Source organism: Carcharhinus amblyrhynchos, chromosome 1 (genome assembly GCF_965287045.1).
Source record: "Carcharhinus amblyrhynchos chromosome 1, sCarAmb.v2.hapA, whole genome shotgun sequence".
NCBI lineage: Eukaryota > Metazoa > Chordata > Chondrichthyes > Carcharhiniformes > Carcharhinidae > Carcharhinus > Carcharhinus amblyrhynchos.
In genome coordinates this window covers 165,494,462-165,515,706 of record NC_137324.1, presented here as the reverse complement: position 1 = coordinate 165,515,706, position 21,245 = coordinate 165,494,462, and the positions used below count along the sequence as shown (strand labels likewise).

Below are 21,245 nucleotides of genomic sequence, written 5' to 3'. Positions count from 1 at the left end.
GTCTGATTTGAAAGTTCTGGCTAAATTCCTTATGGGCTTTATCTATGCCCTCAGAAACAGTCAGGCTAAGCCGCAGGAAACCGGAATGGCTAAACCAATTAACACCTTGAATGTTTGTGAAGCAATGCATTCCTAACAAAAGTAGTAAGACAAGTACAGCCTCAGAGATAAAGGCGCTTTGTTAAAAAGAGCACTCAAGCCAATGTGGGAGTGAATTGCCACCAGGCATACTTGGATTCTGAAGGTTCATTAAGTTATCATAGGTATTAATATAGCTATTTGATGTGATTGACAGTGGTGATTCCTCCACATCTTATGTTTTCCATAGCCACTTCACTTCCATGTGTGGCATATTTAAGAGGGGTAGCTTGTGGGTGGCCTCCCTGCAACCATGCTTATGGCTTCAAAGGAATAATGACAGTGAAATTGTCAAACATATTGGTAAATGATAAAATTGAGGTTTCTGTTGAGAATCATGGATATGCAAGACATTGCTTGGACAATTACTAGAAGTCTTGTGCATTTTTCTACTACATAAAGCTCAAAACAATGTAGAAGATGCTCTTAGAATGGGCTGAATGGCCTCTTTCTGCATTCTAGTAATTGCAGATGAAAGAGAACAAAAATATTACATTCTGGAAATATTAAACATATATACTATTGCCATGTATACAACTGACAAACAATTTGTCAGCTGGAAAAAAATTTATCAAATTGACTTCCTAATTTGTAATTAATAAACCAGTTGATCATTTTCTAATTACTTTATGTATCTTCCATTAACTGAAAGGAATAAGAAAGTGGCTGCAAGGCAAACCGAACCACTTTTTGATCACCACTGCACTGTTAAACTGTCTATCACCAACAGCAGTATTCATTATTGTGCAGCCTCTAAATTCATGCAATTGTGGACAAGCAAAGAAAAAGTAAATGCTTTTTTTGGAAAATAAGTAATTTTATTCCCTTGCTTTGAAAAATAGATCATTTAATTTGTGCATTACAAAGCAGAAGCTTCAAAGATCTCTTTTGTTTTGATAAATCCACCGTTCACAGAAAATCTAGTCCATTTTTGCATATTGCTTGAAAACAAGCTTAGTATACCTGCCTAAAATTCCTCTAGTTTATTTAAATTGGCATAGTATCATCAACAATCTTACCAAGACTGGTGTGGTCTATTTGTCTGCCCCAGTATCCAGAAAGTATATCCATTCTACTTCTATCAAAAATAATAATCCCTAATTTTCTGAGTTTCCCTTTATCATCTATTCTGTACATTTGCCACCTGCTACATAGGGATTTATGTGCAATTACTCTCAAGTTTGAGGCAATGATGATTCTTGCACAATCTTAACTGTGGGGTTTCCCACCAATCTTTCACTGAAGTTATAGTGGACCGATGGAGAGGACAGCTATCAAAATTCAACTCTATATCTTGTCGTCATGGTTTAGATCTTAAATGTCTTTAAAGTCATCTAATTCTTCCCTTCTCGAGTCCAAGATGTTCTGAAACTACTTGCTGATTTGTATGTTTAATTCCAATTTAATTGTCCACTGTTGTATTTCAAGGAGATGGTGGCCTAGTGGTAACGACACTGCATTAAAAATCCAGAGGCCAAGGTAAATGCTCTGGGAACATGGTTCAAATCCCACTACAGCCACTAGTGAAATATAAATTCATGTGATATGAGACTACTGTCGTAAAAACCTATCTGGTTCACTAACGTCCTTTAGAGGGAAAACAAAATCAGCTGTCCTGGCTGGGTGTGGTCTACATGTAATTCTAGACCCGAAACAATGTGGCTGACTCTCAGCTGCCCTCTGAAATGGCCTAGCAAGCCAAACAATTCAAGGACAATTAGGGATGCAACAAATGCTAGCCTTGCCAGTGATGCCCACATCCCATGAAAAAAAATAAAAATGCACTCTGATGCCTTCCTCATTATGTAGTGACCAGAATTATACACAGTAATGCAGGTGTTGTTGAACCAATACACCACACAAGCTCTATCATCTCTGATGTTATTTTCTTACTATGATGTGGATTCTCATTAAATTGCCACATAATAAACCTCATGCATAAGCCCATCACTATGCCAAGATGGATGGCCTTCATAAGACTACTGTTATTAATTTGAGAAATTCATGCCTTCAGAAAAAACAGTACAAGTTTAATTTACAGTGGAATACAATCTATAAATTTGACAAATAAGTGACTCATAAAACATGTCAGTCATTGCTAGTTTATCAAAACCTGAACAGTGCTACCCCAAATTAATAAAAGTATCAATATTCCAGAAAACATAATTTCCTTATTAAAGCTTGAAGGAAATGAAAGAGTTCACATCTAAGACGATGACCAAATAAATTAGGTTACAAAAGAAAACTTGTCACAGATTGCTTGGAATTTGCTGAAGCAGAAGTCCATAATTTATTCTATTAAATATTTGCTTGAAAAAAAGTGTACTGTAGGATGTGGGAAGAAAAAGGATTGGAATTAAAACCTGTGGCTCAAATGAAAAATAAGATCTGTATAGATGAGTCAAATGTTTCAGCACAGGAGCAGACCATTCTGTAACTCCAGGGGAGTGAAACTCATCTTTGGCCATAGCAAAAATGGGCAATAGTGAATCAACCACCCCCCATTGAAAATTGGGTGGAATGTAATACAAGCTGCTGATTCACTATTGGCCAAGCTAGATTTTACCCGCTTGAAACATGCACCCCAAGGGAAGATTTCAGAGTGATACAACAGTTTTATAACAGAATTTCACACGCATTCATCAATCCCAACTCTTATCTTTCACAAGAATTTGTTACTTTACAGATTTTGAAAATTTTTACAAATACACAAGAGTGTGAAGCCAGTCCAATGCTCACTTTTGTAAGATTATGTTATCATTCGTTTCTGATCCATTGCTGTGAACATGACACAGGCTGCTGCTGTTACGAGTGTATGCATACCTTCATAGAGCAACTTTGGCGAGAAAACACTCCAGACAAATAGATGATAGCGTAGCAAGGTAACCAGAATAACGTAAACCGAAGCTGGAATTGCTCGTAATAGAACAAAACAGTAACAACTATGTCCCACTGCTGCAGAAGAATACCTGAGACAAACAGAATATTAACGTACTTAACAGTTGTTCAAAATTTCAACCTGCTCAGCTCAAATTGTATGAGATTATCTAAAGCTGTAGCTTACTTTGTTACAAGCATTTGTTGCCCTTTACAGCCAAGAACTTGAATAAAATAATAGAAATATAAAACTGAAAAACAGAAATAAGGTCATAGAAATAGTGCAGTTTCTTTGTGATAAATGGACATCTTCAGCTTATTCTTTGAAAAAGTAAGTCCGCCAGCCAGTGAAATGTTTATGTCACATGTTAAAGAATAAGCATAAAGAAAGCATGTTTTAAAGTACAATAAGTGAAACACTTGCTCTGCACATGATATGCATATTATGCTGACTAAGTGCATGAAACTGCTGAGATTTAAATCAAGCCCAGCAAACATTTTATTCATTCTCAGGCTATAGGTGCCATTGGCACAATTGACATTTATTGCTCTCCCTAGTGTTTTTGAGAATTGGAAGCTAAAACCATGCTGCTGTAGGTTTGGAATCTCAAACGCCAGACCAGGTAAGCATGGCAGGAATCTTCTTTTGAAAAGACCTAGTGAACCAGTTTAGTTTTATAATCCAAAGGCTTCGTGGGCACTTTGACCAAATTTTTCATTTTCAGATTTATTTTTAAACTACCATATTTAAGGAATTTGAAAGGGAAGAGCATGGGTGAAGCAACTGAGGACGTTCCCTGAAAACTCCTGTGTTTAATGTTCTGGGACTGGGCACTGACAGCCACAACCATTTTTCTTGTATTAGGTATAACTCCAGGCACTGGGGGATTTTTCTCTTAGACAAAGAGCGCCAACTCACTAACCAGTGATCAACACTGAAATCATGCTTCAAGTGAATTTGGTTCCTCCATAAAAGTAGTAGTTGCCCTCTTTTTTCACTAGTGGCCTGAGTGAATCATAGCAATGAAGTGCTAGGTGGACAGAATAGTGTTGGTCCTAAATACATATTTTATTCATCCTGGATCTACTATGGAGAGAAGGATTACCCAGCAACCACTGTAGAATTCAATGTGAAAACTGTATTTATGAAGAGGTGAGTGAACTATGGTGTTTAATTTAGGTTGAACTCCAAAAATGATGTGATTTTGGGTAATGCCAAATTTAAACAATTTGTATTTGTACAGTGCTTTTACTGTAATAAAACATCCCAAGCTGCTTCATAGAGGCATTATAAAATGCAATATGGTATTGCATCAATAAGGAGATTATTAGGGCAGATTACCAAACTCTTGGTCAAAGAAATAGGTTTTAAGGAGCTTCTTAAAGGGAGAGAGGTTGCGATTTAGTAAGGGTTCACCAGAGGTTAGGACCTATGCAACTGAAGGTACGGCCACAATTAAACGGCTGCAATTAAAATCAGAGGTGCTCAAGAGGCCACAATTAGGAGCACTGCAGATACGGAGGGTTATACAAATGACAAATGTACAAATACAGTATCTTCAGGATAGGGAAGAACCAGGTTATGGAGGGATTTAAAAACAGAAATGAGATTTTTAAAATCCAGCTGCTGTTTAATCAGAAACCAGTGAAGGTCAACGGACACAAGGGTGATGGATAAATGGGATTTAGTGAGGGTTAGGGCACCAGAGTTTAGAATGACCTTGAGTTTGTTTACGAGATTAAAAATCTATCAAGTTCTCTTTTTTAATCATGTGTGGGACATGGGCATTTCTGGCTGACCAGCATTTAAAGTTTATTTATTAGTCATAAGTAAGCTTAAACACTGCCATGAAGTTACTGTGAGAATCACCTAGTTGCCACACTCCGACACCTGTTTGGGTACACTGAGGGAGAATTTAGCATGGCCAGTGAAAGGAACCAACATTGTGGGAGGAAACCGGAGCACCCGTAGGAAACCCACACAGACATGAGGAGAACGTGCAGACTCCACATAGACAGTGACCCAAGCCAGGAATCGAATTCAGGTCCCTGGAGCTGTGAGGCAGCAATGCTAACCACTGTGCCATCCTTACTGCCCATCCCCTAGTTGCCATCGAGAAGGTGATCGTGAACTGCCTTCTTGAATCTTATTTGGGCCCAAGAGGGAATTATGCTTTCCTCATCATCGATACTAAGAAAAAAAACAATTATTACCTGCTTCTTTCTGAGCTCATGTAACAGGTAAGGTGCACAGCCCACAGCAGTGGACCTATGTAAGTGCTGAATAGTGTAAGGAAGACTGCTGGCAGTTCCACATAGTTCTCAAAACCCACAAAGCCAGCTGATATATCCACTGTTGCAATGCTATTTGAATTCCCCTGTAGAGAAAATAAGGGTTTGATGAAATTCAAGTTTTTGCACATCTTATTTCTAAGTCACCTCTCCAATATTACAGAAAGCCATAAGTGACAAAAAACAAGCATCATAAAATAGTAAAATGTTCCATCTGACCATCCAAAAATAAAAGACAGTCATGCACACACAAGCATCAAGAATAAGGAGTTATCAATTCCAAAATTCAACTGATGAGAAAAACAAAATAAAACTACTAAATACAGCTGAGTTATCTCTTGCAGTATTAAACCCAAGATGACACAAGTCCATTGGAAATGCTGTAGGCTTTCAATACACTGAAATATCCTGCTTGAATTTTATCACATCCCTACAGTGCGAAGGAGGCCATTTGGCCCATCCAGTCTGCACTGACTCTTCAAAACAGCATTCCACCCAGGCCCAAACACTTTCATCCTGTCCCCATAACTCCATGCATTTACCATGGCTCATCCACACAACCTGCACGCCTTTGGACACCAAGGGGCAATCTAGCATGGACAATCTACCTAACCTGCACATCTCTGGACCATGGGAGTGCGGAAGAACATGTAAACTCCACAGTCACACACACAAGGGTGAAATCAAACCCATGAAGCAGCAGTGCTAATTTCTGTGGCATTACTCAGGTTTGAAAAGTTGATTAGTGGACAGTGCAATATCTTAACGTGATGAATTTCTACAGCCACTGCAGGCACATTTGGAGACTGGGGACGGGGATGCTAGTAAAATTAAACAAGTGGCCAGTCCACCGCTTCCTGCCACTCTGTTCCCCACATTATGGGGGTGATGGTTAAGGCATAAGGCAGTCCTCTGACCCAATGGCCAAATGAGGCCCTCGAGCACTCAGATAATGGCCACTTAAAGATCTCATTCCACCTCTGTCACTATAAATTGTGCGACTGTGAAAGGTGACCAGTTTGGCGGGTATTATTGCATGGGCTAAAGACTTTTTGTGACTCCCCTACCCAGCCTGAAACCAATCCTCCACACCACCCCCCAGCAAGGGGGTCTCCTATCCCCCCAGGCTTACATCAAATCAGGGAGACATCTGAAGCTCTTTGTGGGATTCCTGGTCATGGTCACAACTGTGTTCAGATTGGCCAACGGCTGTCTGGAGTCTCCGCAGGCTGCAAGTCCTACTTTCAACCTTGAGGGGAGGGGGTCGTGAGGAATATTCCTCTCCACCTCCACTGTTAAATTCAGCCCCAGGCGTATATATGTGAAGAAATCATAGTCACAATATGCTCAAATACACCACTGAGTTTGACATGTTTGAATTTTGATGTCTGACCATTATAATGAGTTGGTGATTTTCTCAATGTGAAGGTTAGTTCGTGGTTAGTTCCCTGTTTTAAGGTGGCATGATGGCACAGCGAGGCATTGTTGCCTCACAGCGCCAAGGACCCAGGTTCAATTCCAGCCTCGGGTTGCTGTCTGTGTGGAGTTTGCACATTCTCCCCGTGTCTGTGTGGGTTTCCTCCCACAGTCCAAGGATGTGCAGGATAGGTTGACTGGCCATGCTAAATTGTCAGGGAATTAGCAGGGTAAATATGTGGGGTTACGGGGATAGGGCCTGAGTGGGATTGTGGTCGGTGTAGACTTGATGGGCTGAATGGCCTTCTTCTGCACTGTAGGGATTCTATCCTATGAATCAGGTGCAATATAAAACAAACAAAAGGAAATCTGGTAAAGCAGAAGGATAAATATTGGTATATTAACAAAACGGCATGCAGACCCGAGAAACTCTAATCTGCAAGAGTTGGGTGAGTGCTGTTAAGAACAGAAGAACTGGATTCTTTAAAACAACCTTCAAGTTCATAACTCCATTTTGTATCAAATTAATAGAGTTTGCTGACAACAGCAAACATCAGCCCAGACATTCAAGGCTCTGTTGCTGTGTAGCTGGATTAGAAGATTAGTTCCCCCTTTTTTTGTGCAGCTTCAATTTCTTTCTAAATACATTTATCTGTTTTACTGGCTTTAGACTGACAAGGCCATTAAACCTACGTCCACAGATACCTTGGAATGCTGAGCTGATGCAAGTTAAGAAAAATCAAGAATAACGGGGCACAAATCAGAAATGTTTATTAACATCCCATGCAGCACCAATATATTGAACCCTGAAGTCACTATGTTTGGTAGAACATGGTAGCAGTGGGTGAATATGATCCTGGACAATGTTAGAGAGGCCATGCTACGTGACACTGTGTTCAGTTCCAGTTTGTATTGAAGTCTCTTATTTTCTGGTTAAATGACAATAAATAAGTAGCACCTGCCACATGTCTGGTTATCCCAGACCTCCAGGGCGCTTCACAGCTGATAGAAGCTTTCATAATAGAAGACAGTTTCTGCTCTGTGTGTAGTTTATAACCTGATGACAGTTTATCTTACAACCATACATACACCTTTTTCTGAAGGCACAAATAGAAAGATCATTCATGTTATGTCTAGCAGTGCATTATGGGCGTAGGTAAGTGATGGCCACCCACTGAAGCAAATCTTTGGAATACGGAGCTGATGCTAAAGATCATGGCAAAATTATGATTCAATGACCTTCAGCAGAAGGTATAAAACTGAACTGTTGTCACACAAGGTTACAGGGATATTTAGAATTGGTCCCTCTATTACTCAGCTCAGTAAGAATGCAGGTACTGCATCAAGCTTTCAATCCTTATATGTTGTCTATTATTTCCTCGAATAAATGCGTAAGTGAAAAATCACATCTTAAACTCTCATCCCTGATGCAGATATGATCACTGAATCCCTACCGTGCAGAAACAGACCATTTGGCCCATCGAGCCTGCGCCGATAACAATGTCACCCAGGCCCAATCCCCATATATCCCCTTGTATTTACCCTAGCTAGTCCACCTGACACCAAGGGGCAATTTACCCTGGCCAATCAACCTCACCCACACATCTCTGGAGTGTGGGAGGAAATCCACGCAAACATGGGGAAAATGTGCAACCTCCACAGAGACAGTTACGCGAGGCCGTAATTGAACCCAGGTCCTTGGTGCTGTGAGGCAGCAGTGCTAACCAATGTGCCACGGTAGCACCCCAGATTTGTTTTGGTCTCATCATTTTCTTGTTGCCATAGACATCTGAAGCCATCAAGTGTCATGTCTTTTCACAACATGGTCAGAAGTGGTGTAAAGCTCAGCCTCTCAATGATCCATTTTTCACCTGTTCATCCTGTGGTAGGACGAAGTTGACTTGTAGATGGGGCTACGTTCTTGCCCTGGATGCTATAGCATTGTATGTTATTTCTGTAACTCAAACCAAAACAGAGGGGGGGGCTCACCTTGGGAACACATCCCTTCTGGCTCCAACTGCCCGTAGCCAATTTACACTTTACTGAGGGTCGTCACCCAGGCAGAAGTCCCGCCCAGACAGAGCTGCCCACCAATCATTTTGGCTGGCAGTTCTCCAGTCCCTGCAATGGACAGGAGAGGAACTACACCAATCTGCCTGAGAATAAGTCCTAGAGCCACAGGACAAGGTAAGTATAAAAGTCCCAGGTCAGCGAGGATAGGGAAGGGGGAGGAGGGGGAGTTTACCAACCAGAATGGCAGTCAGGGTCTATGAGGTGAGAAGTAGGAAGTCCCAGAGGTCACCTTAAGGGGGTGGGCACTCCCGTAAGAAGGGGAATTTTGACCTTCAGATGGAGGTGTCATCACACCCCCCCCAAATCCAACTTTGATTCTTTTTGGTCTTTCCTCACAGAGGTTCTCTGATCCCACCAGCCTAAAAATTGAAGCAAGGTGGCAAATGGCCCTGAAGTGGCCACGTTGACTGGAACTGAGGAATGTACAAAAGTCACAAGGCTGGAAACTAAAAAATCTTCACATTTGATAGATGTTGACAAGCAGCCAGCAATATTTTAATCAGGTCAGGACAACTCACTGAAAGAAGAAAACAAAAGCCTTAAAGAAGAGGTTGCTTCAGAGTTATAGAAGAGTTATTGAATCCCTACAGTACAGAAGAGGCCATTCGGCCCATCAAGTCTGTACCAACCACAATCCCACCCTGGCCCTATTCCTGTAACCCCAGGCATTTACCCTGCTAATCCCTCTGACACTAGGGCCAATCCACCTAACCCGCACATCTTTTGGAGTGTGGGAGGAAACCGGAGCACTTGGAGGGAACCCACGCAGACATGGGGAGAATGTGCGAACTCCACATAGAAGTGACCCAAGCCAGGAATCGAACCCGGGACCCTGGCGCTGTGAGGCAACAGTGCTAACCACTGTGTCACCGTGCCACCTTTTTTCTCCTTAAAATTCTGAGGTGACATACTGACCAAGTCAAGAACACCTTCTTCCCTGTTGCCATCAGACTTTTGAATGGACCTAACTTATAGAGTTTAGTACGATTAGTTTTGAATTTCTCAATTGGGATTGTCTATAGTTCCCAAATGTGCTGATGGTTCTAATGCAGTTGTCATCTTAATGGGTTTGAACAGCTTAAAAATCTTAATCCTTTGCTGGAAATTAAATTTCAGAATTAAACAATGCTCAACAAAAGCGAAGTAATAGAGATACCTGGAAGTAAAATGAGGCCTGGGCAAACCAGTAATAGATGATGGTAATTTGTGCTGCATCATAATCCAATAGCCTCCAAATAAATCTGGTCAATAATATTTGAACCATGAGGGTGAACAGCAACACAGGCAAGTTGTGAGGGCGGAGAAGCAATGCAGCCAAGAGCACCAGTCCATTGTACATTTCCCAGAGTCCCCTACTGTTTGTCGTTGTGTCCGGGGAAGCAAATGCAGATTTCAACAGGTCTTTGACTCCCGTAAAAAGAATGCCAAGGATGAACACGTAAACGAAACGGGCTTCAGTAATCCCCCTAACAAAAACAAAATAAAAATGATTACATCTGAACCGTAAGAATCACTGAACTGCCCGTCATAGTAAGTAATTCAGCCCACTGTTGGGCTAAATGGCCTCCTTCTGTGTGCCTGAGTCTGCACTAGCTCTTCTGAAGCAACCCAGTTAGACCCACTCTCCAAGCTCTCTCCCTATAACCCTGCAATTTTTTTTCTCCAACTATTTATTTGTTTCTACTAGCCCAAATATCAGTGCATTCCTATCCTAACCAGTGTGTAGTTCTTCCTCATGTTGTTTCTGGTTCCCTTGCCAATTGTTTTCCATTTGTGCTGTCTCCTTATCGATTTTTAGCCATTGGAAACAGGCTCTCTCCATTTATGTAAGCCTTTCGTGATTTTAAACATCTTAAGTGAGACAGAGGGTCCAAAGCAATATAGTTTGTACAACAGAGCTGCGTGAAGCACAACCTTGTGTGATTAACAGCACAGGAATAACAGTTACAAGTCATGGGCTGGGACCATCCACAAGCATCGCCAGGTTACCACTCCATTCAAACCTTCCCCCACCTTGACACTGCTCTGCATTTCTTGTTGGGTCAACTTTAGCAGAAATGTAGAATGCAGCATCCCTCCGAGAGTTCCATTGCAACACTGTAGAATTAGGGGGAAGACAGGACACCCTCCCACCCTTTTTGCCGCACTAGCTGCCATTTGGTAAATTTAAAGATTTAGTGTGAATATTAATGAATAGGTGAATGGGTCAATGCTAGTGAATGTGGGTGAATAAGTGAATAGGTAGAGTGGCAGGGTAGGTGAGTGGATCAGGTGTGGGTAGGATGGCAGGTGGATGTGGTGGCAGGCAAACAAGGTGGTAGGTTGGTTGGGGGGGGGGGGGGGGCAGTTCAGTCCAATGGGCTCAAGGGGTTGAGGCATTGGTCAGAGGGGTCAGTATGAATGACTGGGGGACATCAGTTGTGTAGTTACCCAAGAGGTAGGCTAGACTTTTTTCTGTCTAACAACTCCCCTGTAACTATCCAGTAAGTACATCAGAACTGTCTGGAGTCTCTGAACTACTGCTCAGAGTCAGAGACATTTGTGGAGGCTTCCGGTGAGTAGGCAAATTATTCATCTAAAGTATAAACTTCCTAAGAAATTCCCACATCAGTTTGTGCATCAGGACTTCCACAGTGTTCCAACAAGTATCTTGTGTCTTAGGACCAGTGTCTGACAAGTCGGAAGATTTGGGTCATGGGTGCTCTTTTCAAGCCCCACCCCACTCCCTTCACACGAGCTAGTTGAGTCAGAACAGCTACAAAGAACAAAACGGCCAGTGGTGAGTTAATTTTTCTGGTCAGCTGGAAGCCCAACACATGTAAATATTATCACCAAGTTTAGGAATTTTCTCTATTGTGAAAACTTGAGGAATTAACCCAAGTAGAGTGTCAACTGTCCAGTCTGGAGTGTATACTCTTCAATTCACTTACCATATTGAGAGAATTCAGGTACAGCTTGAAAAAGTGACAGCTTAGAAATATACAATCAGCAAAGGAATTTAACTAGCCTGAGACCTTACTGAATACCAGCACAGACGGAAATATGTTCTACTGCCTATCCAGCCAACAACCACTTACCCATTATGTTCCTGGATATCTGGAACAGAGTAGGAAGAATCAGTTCCCAATAACATTTCCATTAATGAGCCAGAATTTGGTTGATTCAAATGCCCCATTAACTAAAACCAGATTGCTTTATGCCCCAAGACCTTTACCATTTCTGCAAGGTTTGCCCAGAGTCAAGAGATTTAACTGTACATAAGAATTAGGAGCAGGAGTAGGCCAGCTGACCCCTCAAGCCTGCTTCACCATTCAATAAGATCATGGCTGATGCATGGACTCAGCTCCACTTACCCACCTGCTCATTTATCTATCCTTGCCTTAAAAACATTCAATGAGATAGCCTCAACAGCTTCACTGGGCAGGGAATTCCACAGATTCACAATCCTTTGTGTGAAGAAGCTCCTCCTCAACTCAGTCCTAAACCTGCTGGCCCTTATTTTGAGGCCATGCCCCCTTCCCAGTGCTTCCACCTTATCTATTCCCTTCATAATCTTATGTTTCTATAAGATCTCCCCTCTTTCTTCCAAGTTCCAATAAGTATAGTCCCAGTGTACTCAGTCTCTCCTCATAAGCCAACCCCCTGAATTCTGAAATCAACCTAGTGAAACTCCTCTGCATTGCTGCTTCTGATACATTGCATGCACCTTACAGTATCAAACCACATAGTGGTATTGTATGAAAGAATATTGCTGAAAGAGTATTGTTGTATTGCACTGCTGAAAATGCTGCCCTTTAAAAGAAATATTAAAACTCAAGACACAAAAACAAAAAGTGCTGAAGAAACTCAGCATCTCTGACAATATCTGTAGAGAGAATAGAGTCAATGTTTCGAGTCTGGGTGACCCTTCGTTAGTCTGGCAAAGGATCATCCAGACTCAAAATGTTAGCTCTATTCTCTCTCCACAGATACTGTCAGAGCTGCTGAGTTTCTCCAGCAGTTTCTGTTTTTGTTTCAGATCCCAGCAACTGCGGTATTTTGCCTTTACATTACACTTTCCATCTGCCTGTCCTGATAGATATTCAAAGCTATCTGAAGACAAGCAACAACGTTTCCCGGGCTAGTCTTCCCACAACCAATACCATCAAAATATTAGATTAACCAAAGAACGTTGATCATTGCTGATGCAATTTCCTACAAACTAGTCACTTTGATTTTAAAACGTTTTACTGTGCAAAATAGTACTTCAACTCACTCATACAGGAACTCTTGAAACAAAGGGAGAAAAGGCCATTCAGCCCATCAATCATGTTCTAGTAACAGCCACATTTAATTATTCAATTACTCTTTTCACCAAGATGATTATCTATGAATGATTATCCAACATGTCTAATGTATCTAATATTGTGAACTTGGGTTCTTCTTTAAATTTAAACCTTAAATTGCCATGTTAAACTGAACAAATGTGACAAATTCTTTAGACAGGTTATCAGAGTACTTACTTCGAAATATCATGTTTATCTGGCTTCCATGGAAATGTTACATTGCCAATGGCTGCACGATAGCAGTAAATTCCCACCAACCCTAGTGCCAGTGCTGCTTTGGATACAGGGGAGCATGTCCTCTGAACCAAAATAAAGATCAAAAAGAGGAATATTGCTGTCAGTATGGAGAGTTCAATTCTATGACTGGAGCTGCAAAGAAAAAGACACAAAATTATTAATCTATCAACATCGTAAAAGAGGTCATTAGCAGTGCAGCACGGAATGGCAGCTATGAGTTTTATGCTCAAGTCCAGGGGTGAACATTGAACTGTGTGCCTCAGAGGCAAGTGTACTTTCAACTGAGCTATGGCTGACACTGTGATGTAAAATATTGAAATCAAAGGCCAAGGAAGAATCAAGATACAATACTATGTGTGTCTACCTTGTCAGCCAATGGCCAAAATCTGGTTCGTGAGCCCATTTGATGCCAGTCTGGTTCAGGCAGCGGAGTACTCGACAAAATATGAGGATAACCCAGGGGCACAATAAGGCCAACCACCTTTCATAGCTTCCATCTGATCTTAAATAAGCTTTGGATTTATCGTCTTCTTGGTCACAATAGGAAGTTCCAAGTAAGCCTTGGATCGTGGTTTGCGGTTCACTGCGGTCTTCTGGGCTCCTGCCTTGTTTGAGTTTCCCTTTGGGGTCACTGGCTGCAAAATATTTCCTGCAGACATCTTGAAAGAGCACTAACAGAAGCGTATTGAGCAGAAAGTACCATGTTTGATGCTCTTCTTCAATAAAACTGCTGGAACCCAAGCTCAGGGTATGTCCAAAAGTCCCAAGCAATAGAAGCAGATCTAGCTCAGACCAGCTGGAATCCATTGCTGCATAACTCTGTCAGGAAAAGGAATCACACAAGACTAGTTAATCAGAACTTACTTAACAGTAAACTTTCCATGGATTTATTCAATAATCGTCACTGATTTTTCAATAACCTAGAATAGCAGAATTCAGAAAAGGATCAGTCAATCTAAGCAAATTTCAGTCAATCTAATTTTGTTTCACTCGTTCGTGGGACATGTGCATCACTGGCTAGCCAGCATTTATTGCCCACCCCTAGTTACTCTTGCTTGCAGGGCAGTTGGGACTCAGCCACATTGCTGTGGCTCTGGAGTCACATGCAGGCCAGACCAGGTAAGGGCAGCAGATTTCCTTCCCTAAAGGACATTAATGAACCAGATGGGTTTTTCTGACGATCGACAATGGTTTGATGGTCATCAGTAGATTCTTAATTCCAGATATTTTAAAAATTGAATTCAAATTCCATCTGCTGCGGTGGGATTCAAACCCAGATCCTCACAACATTAGCTGAGTTTCTGGGTTAATAATCTAGCGATAATAGCATTGGGCCATTGCTTCCCCCTAAAATAGAATCACAGCAGGAACAGTAACTAATGAGATGGAAAGAGCTAAACCATGGAAGCTGAGTTCATTCAATGGCTGATTTGTAACACACTGCCTGATTATGCTTTTCACACACAAGTAACTGCCTTATTACTGACCCAAAACATTCATGCCACAAACTCAAGTATACCAGAAAGGAATGTTGGACTACTTATTGCAACAAAATGTGAATGCTCAAATGTAATTAAAGCAAAAATGTTACCCAGGCAGCTCTGGAGGAGGTTTTAGCTAATCAAAAAACAAAACAAAATTCCAACACCAACACAGGGCATTCAACCCAACCAGGCATTTAGCCTACACATGAGCAAATAATTCCAATTATATTTACCACTCCTGTTCACCTCTCCCTTCAACCCCTTCTCTTTTAGCCATCAGCCCCAATCTGAGCGGATCTTCACAGCAACGTCATTGCAGTGTTAACATAAGCCTAATTGTGACACAAATAAATAAACTTTAAACATGGAAGTTGACTTTCATTTCTGCTTTCTCCATTAACCCTGGCAGTAAATTCCACAGCTACAACATCTCTTGCTCAACAGTTCTTCAACTGAACCTTGTGCCCTAGGCCACTTCTTCAGATAAGAAAGAAAAACTTGCATTTATCATGGAGTCATAGAATCCTACAGTGCAGAAGGAAGTCATTCAGCCCATTGAATCTGCACTGACCATGATCCCATCAGGCCCAATCCCCTTAACCCCATGCATTTACACTAGTTGCCCCCCTGACACTAAGGGGCAATTTAGCTTGGCCAATCCACCTAACCCACACATCTTTGGACTGTGGGAGGAAACCAGAACACCCAGAAGAAACCCATGCAGACATGGGGAGAACATGCAAATCCACACAGACAGTGACCCAAGCTACGAATTGAACCCAGGTCCCTGGAGCAGTGCTAACCACTGTGCCACACTGCAACTATATATCCTCTTTAGTATTCCATGATTTTAAATTTTAGTATTCCATTATTGGTGGTGGCTTAATAGAAAATGCAAAAAGAAATATAAAATTCTTGGGATTTCCTTCGTAGTTGTGTTTCCCCATACCAGGCAAAATTCTAGTGAATCCATGCTGCACCCTCTTTAAAGGCTCATTACACTTTTCATAAAGCCCACTAATCTGCACAGCACTCTAAAATCTTAAGGTTTCATCCAACTTATGATAAAACCTAGAATTTGTTTTAGTAGACATATCAATCAAAGGAGGACTCAATAAAATATGAGAATACTTTAATATCCTGTGATCTCTATTTCCAAATATTTCTGCTCTTCCATACAATGGAGCTAACTTTTAGTCACAATATCGTTATCACAGCTTTTTTTAAAAAAACTAACATCTATCACCTCATAAAAAATTCCATCTGCTGCCTTTTAACCCATTCACTTATCTCATCACTATCCATCCGACAATCCCTCTGATCTTTTAAAGAATTAACGATAACTCTATAACATCACACCCTTTAGGGTTATAAGATGTGCGACAACTGCAGAGGTGGCGCAACATAAAATTAAAGCAACCTGGAAAAGCAAGTCCATTCATGAGTTACAAGTCATTTCCCCTGCACACTGCCATTTTAAGGCTTGGGATAAAATATGTGCTCACCAAAATCTAAACATCTGCCGTTGTTACTTTTGCAAAGCTGAAGAGAATTTTAACACAGTAAAAAGTCTGACAACACCAGGTTTTAATCCAACCGATTTATTTGATAGTAAACGCACAAGCTTTCGGGGTTAGTCCCTTCGTCAGGTGAATGGAGAGTTCTGGCCTCAGACAGAGCATATAAAGCACAGATGCTCTGTCTGAGGCCAGAACTCTCCATTCACCTGACGAAGGGACTAACCCCGAAAGCTTGTGCGTTTACTATCAAATAAATCGGTTGGATTAAAACCTGGTGTTGTCAGACTTTTTACTGTGTTTACGCCAGTCCAACGCCGGCATACCCACATCATGAGAATTTTAACTCCAGGTGCTGGTATTATCTTAAGAACTTGTCTATAAACAGGCACAGTTTATAAACTATATAAGTCTATATACATACACAGTCCTTTGCATAAAGTCTAAACGTCAATTTAAGTATAATTGCTGATATCTTCCTCCACCCTCTGATTCATTTCAATATTAGTGACTCACTTTATATTGCGGCTTCCCATTTGCAAAACGCTTCCAAAGAGTTGAAAGGAGCACACACTGCAGGGCAGATATCAGTACAATCACTGTCGCAACAAGTAGCCAGGAGACGTTACAAAAATAGCAAGATGTTTTCAGCGATGTACACACAACAACGTGAATAGCTGCGAACACCAGACACAGCAGATAAAACAGGAGGGAGTAGAATGGTGATGACACCGATACTTCAAATTCAGCAGTGCTGCCCAGTGCCTCTGGAGTACTTAATATCAGAAGAAAAATAACCTAAAGGTATAAAAATGCATTTGTTAGATATCAATAAATTTACCATTTAAAGAAAGAAACTAAAGCAAATTTCTATTAATCACCCATCTAACCCATGGTGGTCAGATCCGTTGAGTTGCCAGGGTGTTTTTTTTCATTCGTCGGATATGGGCATTGCTGGCTAGGTCAACATTTATGCACCATCCCTAGTTGCCCTTGAGAAGGTGGTGGTGAGCTGCCTTCTTGAATCACTGCAGCCCACATGCTGTGGGTTGACCCACAATGCCATTAGAGAGGGAATTCCAGGATTTTGAACCAGCGACTGTGAAGGAACAGTGATATATTTCCAAGTCAGGAGGGTGAGTGGCTTGGAGGGGAACTTGCAGATGGTGGTGTTCCCATTTATCTGCTACCCTTGTCTTTCTAGATGGAAGTGGTCATGGGTTTGGAACGTGCTCTCTAAGAATCTTTGGTGAATTGCTGAATCTTGTAGATAGTATACACTGCTGCTATTGAACATTGGTGGTGGAGGGTGGTGACTACTGATATTTGCCCTGTTTGCGTACGTGGTGCAAAGTTAGCAGGCTGCCTTGTCCTGGGTGGCATCAAGCTTCTTGAGTGTTGTTGGACCTGCACCCATACAGGCAAGTGGGGAGTATTCCATCAAATGATTGCAAAGCTTTGGAGAAAACAGCTATTTCAAATAGGCACCTTTGTGCTGTCAGATTCTATGATTCTAATGTTTGCAATTAAATTTTCAAGTGATGCATTCTACATCATTACATCATGTGGTTACCTTTTTGTTGGCAACACGGCAGCCATTTTGATTAGAACAGATGACCAGGACATCTGTTTTGACTGGTGTTGGTTTGAGGGAGAAAAGTTGACTGAAACATAGAGAGAACTCCCAGCTGCTCATAGACGTTTACAGCACGAAAACATGCCCTTCGGCCCAACTTGTCCATGCCACCCTTTTCTTTTTTATTACAACCCCTAAGCTAATTCCAATTACCTGCATTTGGCCCATTTCTCTCTATACCCATCGTACCCTTATAACTATCTAAATGCTTTTTAAAAGATAAAATTGTATCCACCTCTACTACTACCTCTGGCAGCTTGTTCCAGACATTCACCACCCTCTGTGTGAAATGATTGCCCCTCGGGACACTTTTGTATCTCTCCCCTCTCACCTTAAATCTATGCCCTCTAATTTTAGACTCCCCTACCTTTGAGAAAAGATACTGACTATCTAGCTGATCTATGTCCCTCATTATTTTATAGACCTCTATAAGATCACCTCTCAGCCTTCTATCCTCCAGAGAAAAAAGTCCCAGTCTATCTAGTTTCTCCTTATAACTCAATCCATCAAGTCCCAGTAGCATTCTAGTACATCTTTTCTGCACTCTTTCCAGTTTGATAATGTCCTTTCTGTAATAGGGTGACCAGAATTGTACACAGTATTCCAAGTATGGCCTTATCAATGTCTTATACAACTTCAACAAGGCATTCCAACTCCTGTATCCAATGTTCTGACCGATGAAACTAAGCATGACGAATGCCTTCTTCACCACACTGTCCACCTGTGACTCCACTTCCAAGGAGCTATGAACATGTACCCCTAGACCTCTTTGTTCTGTAACTCTCCCCAATGCCCTGTCATTAATTGAGTAAGTCCTGCCCTGGTGCAATCTACCAAAATGCATTACCTCGCATTTGTCTAAATTAAGCTCCATTTGCCATTCGTCAGCCCACTAGCCCAATTGATCAAGATCCTTGCAATTGGAGATAAAACTTTCTTCACTGTCCACTACGCCACCAATCTTAGTGTCATCTGTGCCTCCTATGTTCTCATCCAAAGCATGAATAAGCATTAGTTGCTCTGTGGATAATGTCGCAAGACCTTCAATGCCTACTAGCACAGATATGTGAGGTGTCAGCTTAACATCTCATTTGGAAAATGGTGTTCACTTGAATCGTGCTGAAGCATTGGTCCGTATTATGTGCTCAAATCCCGAGAGCGGGGTCTGAAGCTACAGACTTGTGACTACAATGTGAACGAGTATTAAAAAATTACATCCCCCCCACCCCCCCCCAACCAACTGCCCTCCAATTATTTTGCCAATTATCTTAAATTTGTGTTGGTTACTGATCCTCTTACCAGTGGCAATAGTTTCTCCCCATCTATTTTACAAAAACATGTTTTAATTCTAAATACTGTCATAATTCTTTCCACTGCTATTAAGGGCAGCATGGTAGCACAGTGGTTAGCACTGCTGCCTCACAGCTCCAAGGACCTGGGTTCGATTCCCAGCTTAGGTCACTGCCTATGTAGTTTTCACATTCTCCCTGTGTCTGCATGGGTCTCCTCTGGGAGATCCCGTTTCCTCCCACAGTCCAAAGATGTGTGGATTAAGTTGATTGGCCATGCAAAATTGCCCATTAGTGTCCTAGAATGTGTAGGTTAAAGGGATTAGTGGGGTAAATGTGTGGGGTGGTGGGGAGAAGGCCAAGGTGGGATTGTTGTGGTGCAGACTCGATGGGCCAAATGGCTTCCTTCTGCATTTTGTGTTTCTATGATTCTTTCTATGATTAAATTGCCCTTTAACCTGAGAACAGTCCAAGCTCCTCCAGTCTTATCAATGGTACCCTTAAAGGAAATTGTCTATGCAATCTCTCCAAACTTTTGAAATATGTGCACTTTGCATTCATATACAATCAAATGTTATGAAAGAGGATGTAAACAGGCCCTTCTGCATAAACGAAAAGCCTAATGCTTCATTCAGAGGTGAGTCCTGGATACTTACAAAGTGGCCTTTATCAGTGGTGCACTTCCAGCACAGAAAGAGTCCACGCACAATGAGAGACTGTAAAACTGATGCTTTGCAATCCCAGCATTCTCTCTCTATACCATATAATACTGTCAACAACCAAATATGGGGAACAGGGAAGGGTTAGAGAAAATAAGTCAATATTGTGCAGTAGCTCCTACCTCCACCACAATAATTGTTCCCACAATCATTGAGTACATATCATACTGTGCCACAATTTCGGAAAGTGAGGAACTCATGAACTTCAAGGCATCCAAATACTGCCTCAACACCTTCTTTCCTATGTTTGCAAGAGTCTCCGAAGTATTACCTTCCAAGTAAAGTTTGATCCAGGAACCGTGAGATTTTTGTGCTATTCCAAACATTTCGTATCCAGAATCTGTAAATAGCAAAAATGTTTAAATAGGTTGAGGCAAGTTGCTAAAATAAAAGTAGTCAACACCCTCACTTTCCTGTAATAAGAAGTTATGGCCAAATGAAGGGGCTAACCACTCCTGTCCTGCAAGGAAAAAAACTTCACAGCTAGAAAGCCTGAGGGTAACCTTAGTGGATGCTGACGTGCCGATCCCTAACAGCAGGCAAAGTTCCATTCTAGAGATACAAAATTTCCCACCCAAACTCTTTATTCTCATCTATCAACCAACTCGCGGGCCAGGATTTTAAGGCCCTGCCACAGTGTGTGCATGTGGCCACCCCACAGTGAATGCAGCAGGCCATTCACTTTAGTGGGACTGTAATAGCTGAGGGCACAACCCCTGAAGGTGGGCCGATGGAAATGCAAAACAACCACAATTGGAGGAAAACAAAGCTTCTGAAGCGTGTCGGAGGTTACAGAGATTCCAGAATGCTGAGGAAATGGAGGCATTTTGAACACAAGGATGGTGTCCTAGCTGAGATGGGATGGGAAATAAATACTTGTCAACCTCAACCGGACTAATTTAATTTTTTTTAATGTTCAAGGATTTACAGGACTCACTGCAGAGGAATTTTAAATCAGAGACTCAATACCTGTAAGGAGATGTTAATGCTCTCTGTGAGTGCTGACTATTGAATTTCAGAGAAATGCATCAGTCCTTTTTGCATTTCTAAGGCAGAATTCCAGCCCTAAAGCGAGTAGGTGGGATTTTCTGGCTTGTCCCAAGATCGGAAATTTCTGCCCGAGGTCAATGGATCTTTGCATGATCCGTGTCCCGCCAGCTACAATTCCCATGGCGAACAGGACGGGAAAATTCCACCCAGTGTGTCTGTCCCAACCAGCTACAGAAAAATACATATTTTCTG

General features: G+C 41.6%; 1 protein-coding gene across 2 annotated transcripts in view; it reads right to left on the bottom strand.

Moving 5' to 3' along the window:
• Positions 1-400: 400 nt before the first annotated feature.
• The window catches only part of pigg (phosphatidylinositol glycan anchor biosynthesis class G (EMM blood group)), a 37,185-nt gene continuing 16,340 nt past the window's right edge, over positions 401-21,245 (bottom strand). Inside the window, exons 7-13 of one of the 2 annotated variants that reach the window (XM_080194955.1) lie at positions 20,126-20,343; positions 16,876-17,157; positions 13,723-14,177; positions 13,299-13,490; positions 9,953-10,262; positions 5,230-5,393; positions 401-3,107 (exon numbers count right to left, since the gene is read on the bottom strand). In XM_080194955.1, coding sequence (XP_080051081.1) covers positions 2,888-3,107; positions 5,230-5,393; positions 9,953-10,262; positions 13,299-13,490; positions 13,723-14,177; positions 16,876-17,157; positions 20,126-20,343 — 1,841 coding nt within the window. In that variant the 3' untranslated portion in view covers positions 401-2,887. Of the gene's footprint in view, positions 3,108-5,229; positions 5,394-9,952; positions 10,263-13,298; positions 13,491-13,722; positions 14,178-16,875; positions 17,158-20,125; positions 20,344-21,245 lie in introns of those variants that run through there. The other variant, XM_080194963.1, reaches the window with a different exon arrangement.